General features: G+C 42.2%; 1 protein-coding gene across 1 annotated transcript in view; it reads right to left on the bottom strand.

Annotated features, from left to right (window-relative positions):
* Positions 1–4,100: 4,100 nt before the first annotated feature.
* Positions 4,101–12,239, bottom strand: part of ANO10 (anoctamin 10) — a 121,799-nt gene continuing 113,660 nt past the window's right edge. Inside the window, exon 14 of the mRNA XM_053959801.1 lies at positions 4,101–4,955. Within this exon, the coding sequence (XP_053815776.1) occupies positions 4,920–4,955 (36 nt within the window). The 3' untranslated portion in view covers positions 4,101–4,919. The remainder of the gene's footprint in view (positions 4,956–12,239) is intronic.

Genomic DNA, 12,239 nt, shown 5'->3' with positions numbered 1-12,239 from the left:
CAGCACCTGGGAACAGTGAGGGGCCTTGCCTTGCGAGAGCCCGGCTTGGTGTGTGGATGGGCATCCATTTGTGAACTTCCAGGTACTCTCTTACAGTGATCAAATGCATTCATTTGGGCTTAACAGTTGTCACAGTCATCATCTGCTGAGTTTTTTGTCTCAAGACTGACTGAGCTATTCCTCAGGCAGAACTCTATATACCATGGTTCTTTAATATTGTCAAGTGGGGAATAGTAAAAATAGGGGAGGGCAGCAGTGCCAACCCACTTTGCCCCACCAGTACATGCTGCAATGAGGTGCACGGGGCTGCCTGGGAGCAGGCTGGCTTCTGGCATCTTGTCTCTTAGAGGTGTCTGTGGCTGGAGCAGCTCAGCACAACACTGCAGTGATTTAACTGCTCCTGGAGCACAAACTGGTCAGCCAGGGCAGGAGCAAGGGCACGGAACAGGTTCTGTGAATACATGGCATTAAGTGACCACTGCTTTAGGCTGGGGCACTTGTGCAGCGCTGTACCTGTGGGCTTGTGCAGCTGGGACCTTGCCCTGTCTGAGGAGCCTCCCAGCTCTGGTCACCACAGAGCGGGGTGGAGGTGGTAGCAGGAAAGGAGTGGCCAAGGAATTTGCAGGACTGTTACTGTGACTGAGACAGGAAAGGCATAACGTTATGTAGTGCAAGGCCAAGCAGTAACATCTCAGTAGCTGATAGGTGCAGGTCAGATACTTCTCATGTCAGATTTTTTAAAGGACTTTTTCATTAGCAAATAAAGGGAAGTCCCAAAGTAGCTGTCTGACAATAAACAGGGGCAAGCTGGAATGTCCCCAAACATCAGAGACAACCCAGCCACCCCGTTAGCCTTTCCCATGGTTAAGCTTATGTGAATGAATTAGAACTGATTTGTTTGTCATTAATTCCAAATGATGACTTCCTGTCAATAAAAGGTGTTTGAGCAGTAACACCTTGACATGATTGTACTTGGGAAAGTGTAGCAATGACTCACTTGTTGAGTTGCTGACTGCATGCAGCCAGCCAGGCCCCCTCACATCCATAGAGTGTTTAGAGAGACTGCTGGATTGCCCTTTTCCAGAGCACTGTCTCTGCACTTGTCTTAGCCTGCTCCCTCCTTGAATCAGAGGCTCTGGCTATTTATTTCTTTTTTAAAATTGTAATTTTAAGATGACTCAGTTTGGCCTATCTGCTTGTATTACAAATGACATCAATTTCTGGAAGTCAAGAACCCTGTATTAGTGCCAGAGTAAAGTCTTATTACATAGCGGTAAAGAATGAGATGCCCTCTCTTTTCCAATGTGATGGAAGAATTATGTTGTAAGAAAAATGCAAGTATAGGGCCTGAGAAGCACGGAGAGGTAACACAGACTACATCAGGCTCTCGGATGATTCATGTCAGATCTCAGGAATTAATTTCAGCAAGCCCTTGTGTAACATCTTCCTCTTTCCTCGCTCTCACTGCGCTCTCTTGAGAAATACAGAGCAGGGGAGGCAGGTTTTCTCTCTGGGCGGCTGTGTGCCACATGCCCTCAGCCTGGAACAGGCCCAGCACTGTCCTCATGATGCCAGTGATGACAGAGGCCATCACCACAGTGCTTTGCATCAAGCACTGGGGTGCAGAGAGAGGCTCCCTCCCCTCTCAGCACCAGTCTCCAGGGCTGGCACCGAGTCAGCAGACCCTGCTGTCAGCCCTGGCTTGGCACTGGCACTCGCCCCTCCAGATCCTGGGTGAGGCATGGCAGAGCTTTCCTGAAGAAAGCACATCACAGTAGTAGGCATTGTTCCCAGGGGCTTTGCTTACATGAATAAGGAAGTAAACTCAAATTTCTCTGAATGAGATTCAAGATCAATTCCCTCAGGCCCAGGTAGGCTAAAATATCCATAACTGCTTGCCTGCTTACAGAGGAACCTTTCCATGTAATGAGTATTTTCCTCTTCTGTTCTCCTCAGTAAGATATCTTGAGTCAGCAGATCCCTCTGGGCCACACAATCAGACCTGCACTCACAAGGTACCTGATGGGAGAACTCTTGTATCACCAGCAAGTGGTTTATGAGTGCCATTCTTAAGAACAGCTTTCTTGGATTGTTATTGTTGCTGCTAAGGAGATTTGTAAAATCCAAGTCTTAACAGATACAGGCTACTCCCACACAGTCATCTTCCCAAACAGGATGCTCCAGCCTCATCCTTGTTTTTTATTTTTTTTTTTTTCTATCCTGAAGCTTGAGACCAGAGATAAACTTATTTTATGGCTTAGACTCAGGCACTGGCAGAACTGCCACACACCCCTGCCTGGTAGCCTGTGCTCCTGTAGGGCCCAGAGCCAGGGCTGTCTAGAGGAGTGAGGCTCGCTCAGCTGGGTAAGGGACCCTGCCATGGACCTGGGAACAGACATTCAGATTCCATACCTTGTGAATGGCAGCTACTGATGAATGTCTTATTCTTTCTGACATTTTCACCTGATAACTGATTTTGGTCAGTGAGTTTCATCCCTGGCATCCCACAATTTTTACAAGTGCACCTATGGCAGAAATGAAACAACGCATTCAGGAGCACAGACAGAAACAGTTGTTTTTTTTGTTTTTTTTTTTAAATGAGAAATGAAAATAGATGCCACCATGAATGTATAAAAAACCCAAAAGACAAAACCCAGTACACCAGACAGTATGAAACACAGGAACCCCTCCCCAGTGAAAGGACAAAGAGCTGCATACAGAGGAATAGGAGCTAAATTTCAGTTCAGTGACAAAATACTACTTGGCACTCTGAGGGAATATTTCTCAGCAGGTTTAAGTGTGTGTTTTAGGACAGAAACAGTCTCTCTCGTGACCATGTAGCAGTATGTGGAACAAACTTAAATCCCTATAAAACAAAGGAGTCCCATACTTCTCACACCATGGAAGGTCAGAATTCCTCCGTACCTCCTCACTTCAGGTGGAGAAGGTACCTAAGAACAGCATTATCCCTGTTTCTAGATAAGGCAATTAAGCAGAAGTGAAAGGATTTGCCCAAGACAAAGGCAACAGTCAACTGAAGTCACTGGGTACTTATTAGAGATTTTCCTGTTAATCCACAGAAAACAAAAGAAATGGATCCCACAAGGGAAAACCACAAAGTCAGTTTTGCAGAAGGTTTCATATGATCACAGTTGACAGATGACTTGACTGCTTTTCTAGGCCATTTTAGAAAGTTATTCCAGACACCTGATACAGCTGATCAGCCAAACACATCAACTTCATTATCCCAGACCACCATCAATTAGCAGACCAGCCAAATCCCTTTAAAATGGCTGCAAGTATGTTCACCAGAACATACTCCAACAGAACTCATCCCATGGATTTTTCTTCTCTGGAACTGCACACTCAAAAACACTGACCAGGCAGTTAAAACTTGAAGAAACATAAACTACTTCAGATCTAAGTGGGCAGGAGACTGCAAAGATGGGGAGAACACACTGGAGAACACACTGGTCCCCTCCTAAAAAAACATTTGGTTTTGGGATATCTACAGCACTACAGTAAGGCTGACATGATTCCCTCAGAGATCCTCAGGGCAGAGCATGTGCAGCCACAGCCCTGCCACTACTTCAGGAACAGGTTGTGAAAGCAGCAGCCTGTGAGATACCCCTGAAATAGCAGCAGTGTGGGGGACTAATAGTAGGAGAAACAAGAACTGAGTAGCCATAGCACAGGTTTGCCTCTCTTCCCAGGGGAACAGTAATTTCTTACTGGGTCACACCTGCAGAGCCTGAGAAATCCTAATTTTTAGTTCCAGACAAAATATATTATTTTGGCTGAGTTACATTACTCTGCTGTGGGAGCCCCGTGGCAGAAATCTGAAATGTGCAAAGTAGGCAAGTACCTTAATTATGGCAGCAGCAGATTTTTGTGAACAAAATTCCAGCAAGTACCACATACAGTTACATCTACTGAAACTGAACATCACAGCAGCCAAAAAGAAACTGTCTCAAGGTCACAGGAGCAAACACTGTAGATTTTGTCCTATTACTGTCAGAAGACAATGAAACATTAGAACAGCTACCTTTTTGTGACATTCAAGGAAAACTAAATCAGATACTCACTACAAACACAAGTACTGGTGTATCAAGTGTCAAGTTTAATTGATCTGTTTACTGTTAGTTCATTTAACCAGAAGATCCATTCATACAATACTGCAGTTCAGAATCCAGGGAAGTGATACCAAAATCCAATATAAATTAGAAAATAAACATGCTTCATAAGTCACTAATCAGCAATCTGTTTCCTATTAAGTTTTTTTTACCTAGCTTTTGAAAATATTTTAGCTGGGACCTGTTTAGAGAAGTAGCAAACAGGAGTATATAACACATACTCTATAAATATTTATGTTCAGCAATTTCTCAGACCACATAATGAAATACATTGTTGTTCCCCATGAAATGTATAACATACTTAAATTAATTTGCTGTGGACAAGCAGTAGCTAATAAGCAAATCTTTGAACTAACAGAGGATTGATTAGCTATTGTAATGAAGGAACAAAAGGAGCAATAACCATAAAGGGAGAGTAAATTAAGTAACAGTCTGCTTTTTTTTCCCCCTTTAGAAAATTCTAGTTAGCTTCTGGATGCTTCCTCACAGGATCTGTTTTCAATCACTCAAAGCACAGGGAGTCTGGCAGGTTTTATACAGACCTGGCATAAGCTGGAGTGCTTTATTTGGTGTTACCTTCACAAGCAATTGCATATGAGAAACAAAGAGAGCAGGAGAAAATACAGTTTTTTACAGTGTCAGGCAAAGATTATTTACCAAGTTTCATATAAGCAGGTGCCACCTACTCAGTAGATGGTGGAGGGTTCACTCCGAGCGCCACACACGACCACAAACGCTGGCTCCGCCTCACATGTGACCGCCTTAGTCATCCTCATTCCTCCGTGTTTACTCCTTCAGCGACTCCGCCGCCAGCTGCATTTGCTGCCAGAGGAGAGAAGAACGGAGAGAGACGCTGAGTCCAGCGGCAGCAGGAGGAATTTACAAACCAGCTAGAGCCCAACGCAGGACACTCCAGAATCCAACTGACTAATAAAACCACACCAAAAAAAGAGCTTGAGCATTTAAAAACAAAAACCACCAGTCTGTCATGCCCGATTTTTACAAAATACACGATTTTAACAGAGACATTACTTTTGTCCACCAAAACACTCATCAAGCGGCAATGTAATTAGTATGTTAATTAGTTATTTTTGTAATGGATAATGCCTTATGTGAAAGTCATTTACCCCTAAATATTTAGGCTTTTAAGCTGATCTCAAAAGGTCAATGAACTGACAAGCTGCTGCCCCCACTTCCCATTGCAACAATCTGTTAACTGTTACTCAGTATTTCTTTTGTTGTTGTTGTTGAATTGAATAAAAAATCCTGTGATATAGGAAGGAGATAGCAGACTGCTATGGTGATACATGTTATTTCCAATCTTGTTGATAACCAGTTTTTTCATTATCCTAGAATGTCACCAGAGACCTGTCACCATGTGAAACCAGGATAACAATCCCAGTTGATGAAAATATCTGCTGAGTGAAAAAAAACAGAGCCACTCTGTGAGGCTTCTTGTTAAAGAGAATGTTTCATAACACAGAACTTACAGAGGCAACAAGAAAGAGTTTAAACTGTGCTGAAGGCATCTCTCACACATCACCTGGGGGTTGTCAGCCAAGGGCCCAGCAATGGCTGGAAGGCAGGAACCACCCTGATAAACCAAGAAATAGTCAGAGTGACTGAAGCCCCCCGAAGAAAAAAGACAGAGACCACAGTCACAGGAAGGAGACAGAGGGAGACCAGCCCAAAGGACAGGCTGAGGAACTGAGGCAAGGAGATACACAGCACTGCTGGAATTCACTCATGCCCAGCATCACTGCTTCCTTGGAGGCAATTTGGCAGAGAAGGAAACGAAAAGACTGGACATGAAAAAATGTGAGTGATCATACGAAGAAACAATTTATGCAGCTTTCAACTCCTAAGCTGCTGTGTGGGTTCTGTGTCATTCCCCCAGTGGAGGATGGACGTGTGCTACTGGAAAAGATGAAGCTGCAAATAAAGTGTACACTATCATTCAATTTCTATCCCACAACATGGGATACAAAGATGTCAGATGCTTCAACACAGCACCTTCTACCTTTTCTTTCTTGCTAGGCACTGCTAGTCTGGGCCTGAACCTATTCCAAAACACTACTCTGCATGCTAAAACACACCTACAACAACTTTTCTTTACCATTTTTATCTGCATTTCCATGCCTTCAATAAGTGAAGTAAAATTAGTTTGTGATACAAATATTTATATGCTTCTCCATAGCAACAGTGCAGGGAAAAAAGCCACAGCTAAAGGCTGGAATACAGATAGATTCCCTCTTCTACATCCTGATTCACTTATTTAAATTGATGTCTGAATAAACTATAGCATCTTTAATTAAAGCGACTTTTCCTCCTATTGCAAAAACACAGACACAGAAGACAGCACCTTCATTCAGTTCCTGATCCATCAAATAAAAACATTTTCTTATTTCAGAAGGATTTTCTTAAATTCTAAGTGCTGGAGTAATTATATGGGGATCAATGAGGAATGCAGAAGACTGGAAAGGTATTTTTATTCTCTGATCTCTGCAGGGCTTGCCAAAGTCTGGAAAAAAACCAAGCACGAGTGCTAATGATGACTAAATGTAATCTGTCCAAAAACTCTGTACAAGCTGGACCACTCTCATTTATTTTTGAAGGCCCTCCTAATTTTAACTGAGCTAATCTTAAACTAGGATTGTCTTCTGCTGGCAATCTTATGCTATGATATTTAAAATACATGATATGAACAAACAAATATCCCAGCTTCTTGAGCAGGCCAGTGAGTAGAAAAACCTCTTAAAATATCTTCACATGCTGCCATGGCACACAAGGCCTGGGAAAAATCAGTCTAAATGCAGTCATACACATATTTCAGGAAATTAATCATAAGCCACATGAGAACCCCAAGAGCTGTGTACTTAATTTCTTCTTTATAGTTTCTAATACCAAAATGTATTTGGCAGTACCTGGCAGCAGGCTCCCCCAGGAACTATCACTTGGGCAAGCAACATGTGGTGGCACCTTTAAACAGAGAAATACTTTGCCAAGTTCAGGCTGAAGAATTTAAAAATTTTCTTTCTTTTTTACTGTGAAAGTAAATGTTCCTGCTCAATGGGAAAATATTTCTCTAAGACAATATATGGGAAATGGAGTGTATTTTTAAATTTTTATTGCTGCAAGGGAACTGATGAGGTACCTTTTAAGATCACTTTTCCCTTGACAGCCCCAACAGGTTCACTGGGAAACCTGTGGGGCTGAGTTAACTGCTCTTCCCTCAAAAAGATGTTTCTTTGTAAGCTTTAAGAAGTATTTTAAAAATAGGGAAAAGAGATATTAAAAATGTCTTGATCTACTTGTTAAATCTACTAGATACATAATGACAAAAACCACTCATTTGAGGGGTATTAAAAGCCTCTGTGAACTAATCAGAGGCACAGCTCAGAAATGAGTTGGCTCAAAAAGCCATTCTTCATTTATTATCAGCTGAGAGTTACTAGTGAAAGGTTTATACTTAATGCTCTGTTTTATGCAGCACCCTTAGCAACAGCAGCCTGTGCATGCAATACATGAGTGAAATGTGTTTAAACTAGTATTAATTTTAGTGGGGCTACAGTGTTGTTTATCCTAAAATTCTACTATTAGGAAATGCTCTAAATATTTATCTGCTCAATAATTCAATAGATCTGCTCAGTAATTCAATAGATTTGCTATTTCCATTTTATTAAGTTTAAATTTCCTTGTAAAGCACATGTAATATAATTAGACAGTACTTCCAGGAGAAATAGCAAAAACCCTTTAATGTGGTTTACAAATAGGTTTTACCAATTACTTAGATTTGCCTACATTTCAACATTAAATTTTCTGAAAGGACTTTATTAAAACAGAACAGATACTTTCACACCACAAACAGAGCTGCATACCATGCATGGAAATCAGGCTACTTCCTTTGTGGGCTCACTCACAACCAGAAACACCAACTTCAGCGTACAGGGTATGGCCGTGGTAGTTCTCCAGTTAGAGGGGCTATAGAAGTCCAAACATGTGATTTAGTGCTGCCAACAATACCAAAATACAAAATTAAATAGCTAAAACCATGAAATAACAGAAATTCACAGCAGCACCAGAGATCTTAACTACAGCAAAACCCCAGGAGCTGCCAAGGGATTTACCAGAGCAGTGCCAGGGCTCAGTTCAAGCCACAGGCTCGCTGGAAATGCAGGATGTTTCCACGTGGCACAAGGAGGACCATGGCCCACCTTGTCTTCCAAGCCCTGTGCCCAGGGCTGAGAAGCAGCTTTGCCCCTTGTTCTGTGCAGCAGGGCTGCTTTGGGCCAGGTCCCAGCACGTGGCTTCCTTCTGCCCCTGGGCTGAGAGGCAGGAGCTGCCTCTCACACCCCCAGCGTGTCAATCCATCTATGACCTTCCTTCTGCACCAGAGGAGGACAGAGGGAACCCAGCATTCCTGCTGCCCCAGTGCTGGTTCTGCACACACTCATAACCTAATCAAACACTCTCACCTTTCCTTTATGGTTTCTGTGGGACAGCCAACATTTAACAGGCACTAACAGCCTATGTCCGTTTAATGTTGATTTACTGCCCTTGCTGAGCTCTGTGCCAGATGCTTACAACACTGTTATTTTCCAGTTATGCCCAGACCTGGTAAGTCAGCCTCTAACTACTCTTAATTTTACCACTGTGTGTGTTAATGCCAACTGACAATTCAACCACAACCTGAGGAAAACAAATTTAAAAAATAGAAAGCATATAAAAGTGAAAACCAAAGAAGCCAGGATCTGTTGACTCACTGGTTTGGTGTTTTTCCACAGGTATACTCAATGTACACACAAGTTCATACATATGAAGAACAGACTTCTAAATAGTTTATACTAAATATAAGAATATATGAAAGCAGATGTTTTTTATCAGCATCCCCATCTTCTGGATTTCCTGTATACACCATGTGGAACAGCTCATAAGCAGTTAGAAAGAGCAGTGGTACATGGTATCTTTCCCACTTTCTAGCATTAATTGTAATATGAAAACATGAGAGATATATATTAAATTCTTCTTTTGTAATGGTGTCCAATCACAACAATAGTAGTTTCTTGGCTCTTGAGCTGTCTCAAGAACTGTATCAGTTTAATCTGTAAGTATCAACCAGTTATAGAAGAGGCAAATTAACACCCACTTCAAAACTCAGTAAGCCTCTTCCACATGTAGTATTTTATTTGGTGTAAAGGTTTAAAAGCTTATTTAATGGAAATTTGTTCTCACTGGTTATAATGGTGTAAGGTTATGGTAACTTCATACCTAGAATCACAAATCTTCCCTCAAGGCTTTTGTCTATGGCACTGAACACTCTGCAGGGAATGGTGCTTCAGGACTCCGGGCTTGGGGTTACTTTTAAGCTGCATTTCTGACTCTGACCACTTTTCCAGCAACATGTTTGTTTCCTTAGCTGGAGATGGTAACTGATGCTTCTTGACAGCTGTAATAATCAGTCCCTGTACTAGTACACTCCTGTTTATAAATCCCAGGACCACACGGCCACGATGTAACACTGAATGCTTATTTTCAGTTAAGTCATCCTGCACAACCCCTCATTCTTCTTGAAGGCTATTGATTTCCAGAATACACTTTCTCCCCTATTTCAGTAGTATGATAAAAGACTTGTAGGAACAATTTCACAACTTCCTCATTTCCCAGAGCCAAGACGAATGGCCCTGTGATGCTGCAACCCAGTAGAAACAACCCTCTATAAAGGAAAGCCACACATGAGCATTAAACAGTCAAATGCAGATTTTTTTAGTAAAAAATCAAGAAGAATTTTAAACTGAAGATAACAAAGAAACAAATCCTGAATTGTCACTCTCATAAGGACTGTGAGCAATTACAGTAATTTAAATTTTTGAGGAATATTTACTAATCTCCTTACTTCTAGGTTACACCTGAAAGATTGTACCTAGTTTTGGGCCCTCCAGTATAAGAAGGATACTGATCAACTCTGCCAAGCCTAACTGTGGAATCCAAGATGGGCAGGGAGGTGATGCATATGCCCTGAGACACCTGCCAATATCTACAAGGAAGTCAGCAAGAAGATAGAATCAGGGTCTTAGCCAGGGTGCACAGCCAGGGAGCAAAAAATGAAGTGGTCATTAAAAAATAAGACAAGAAAGCCTCAACAGAAAACATTTCACTACAAGGATAACTAAGCACTGCAGCAGGGGCCCAGAGAGGTTTTGGAGTCTCTGTCCTCAAAGCACCTGACAGGAAACCCCAGCCCCACCCCAGCGGTCTAAATTTGGTGCCAGTCCTATCCTGAGCAGGAAGTAGGGCTACTGACCTTCTGAGGTCTCGAGTTGAGAGATTTTTACAGTTGTTTCTACAGGAATTGTGACAGGACATTTGCCTGGACTCCACAGACTCAGAGTGGGGATCTGCTACAAGAAGTATAAAGAAACGGGAAGAGAAAAAAAAATCTCTTCTTTCCTTTCTTGTATGCCTAATTCAAGATAGAATACCAAGTACAAAGCCAGTGTTAATGAAACAATAGGTTTGCAAAATTAGCAAGTGCAGAGTCAGGAAAACTTGCAGAATCACATAATTTGTGCCTTGGAGTATTGTACCTGATTAATAACACTGTGAGAAATAGCAGTCAAAGCAACCCCATTTGTAGCACATTTTTCCCCAAGAATTTTTCCTGATCTACTTCAGTTTGTCTCTGATTTAAATTGTAAAGTATTAATTAATACTCATTACAATATTCTTACAGTATTAGTCACCCTTTGCTGAACCTTATTTTAGTTCAGTAGACAGTACAAAAATGAAGAATAGTGGAAGTCACAAGTCACACAAGGCAGTCTAACAGTATTTTCTTCAGAATATAGTTTATGCATTCTGTCCCTCAAAATATTTACATTGTTTTTGTCCTCGTGTAGCTCATATTTCATAACTTTTTTTTCATCATAACTGGCCAAATAGTTGCCAAGTGACAGATAAATACAATGTTAAACAACATCTGAATGCCTGATGAAGAGTGTGTGCCAAAACCACCCTCACAGGATGGCAGCCCAGCCCAAGGGATGCTCTCCCCTTTAGCTTATGCAATTACCTCTCACCCAATCAGCAGCTGGTCAATAGATTTTGGAGTCAGAGACTATCGACTGGCTATGAAAGCAATGATGCAAAAATGTGCAATGTGACATGACTTTGGTGACATCTCAAAGGGGAGGGATGGACTGTGCAGTCCCACACACATTTTGTTAGTTCTGTGGCCTGGGTCATACAGACATCACTATGGTTTAAGGGTGCAGTTGGCCTCTAGGTTAACAGCACATCAACGATGCTTTAATGGTTCCAGGGTGAGCAATGATTCAACTCCTTTTCTCAGGGGTTTTGGAGGATGGTAATTACCTGCTTGCTATTACTAGCTACCATCAAGAGAAAATGAGTAAACCAAACTATTCTGCCTCTCTGAAGTTTAACAAGCTTCTTCACTGAGCAGGGTGTCCCTGAGCAGGCACATACCCTTTGGAAGAGAAATACTCAGCACTTGGAGAGTTTAATGAGCCTCTGGACACAAATTCCTAATATATGGATATGGCTGACACTGAAGCTTAACTGCAGACATAGCTGTGTTAGCTTTACACCAACTCTCTTTCCCTGGAGATACTCAAAAGCCATCTGGACAGAGTCCTAAGCACGCTCTGGGGGTCCCTGCTTGAGTAGGGAGGTTGGACTAGCTGATCTCCAGAGGTTTCTTCCAACGGACCCATTCTGTGGTTCTGTGACAGCAGGAAAAGCCTGGCTAACAAGCAGGCTGCTCAATATGCCCTAATTTACCACTTAAGCTCACATGCCTTGCACTCACTCTGTTTCATGATTGAGGAGGCACAGCTGAAAGCAGTCAAACAGCCTCTGAGGCAATGCTGGCAGTGGTGGTGAAGGGCTTGAAAGCAGACGGTGGCACTGCAGGGGGACAGCGAGAGTCCTTCCTCCTCACACTGCTTGAATGGCCAAGTGCTTGGGTGATGGAAAAACACAGCCCACTACAGCTTCTGCAGAAGATATGTTTCAGACTAACTCTGTGCTTCCATTTTTTCCCATTTAAAGCTGGAAGGAACCTTCTGGGTTACAGACACAAGCCTC

Source organism: Vidua chalybeata, chromosome 1, assembly GCF_026979565.1.
Source record: "Vidua chalybeata isolate OUT-0048 chromosome 1, bVidCha1 merged haplotype, whole genome shotgun sequence".
NCBI classification, from domain to species: domain Eukaryota; kingdom Metazoa; phylum Chordata; class Aves; order Passeriformes; family Viduidae; genus Vidua; species Vidua chalybeata.
This window is presented reverse-complemented; position numbering and strand designations above follow the sequence as displayed.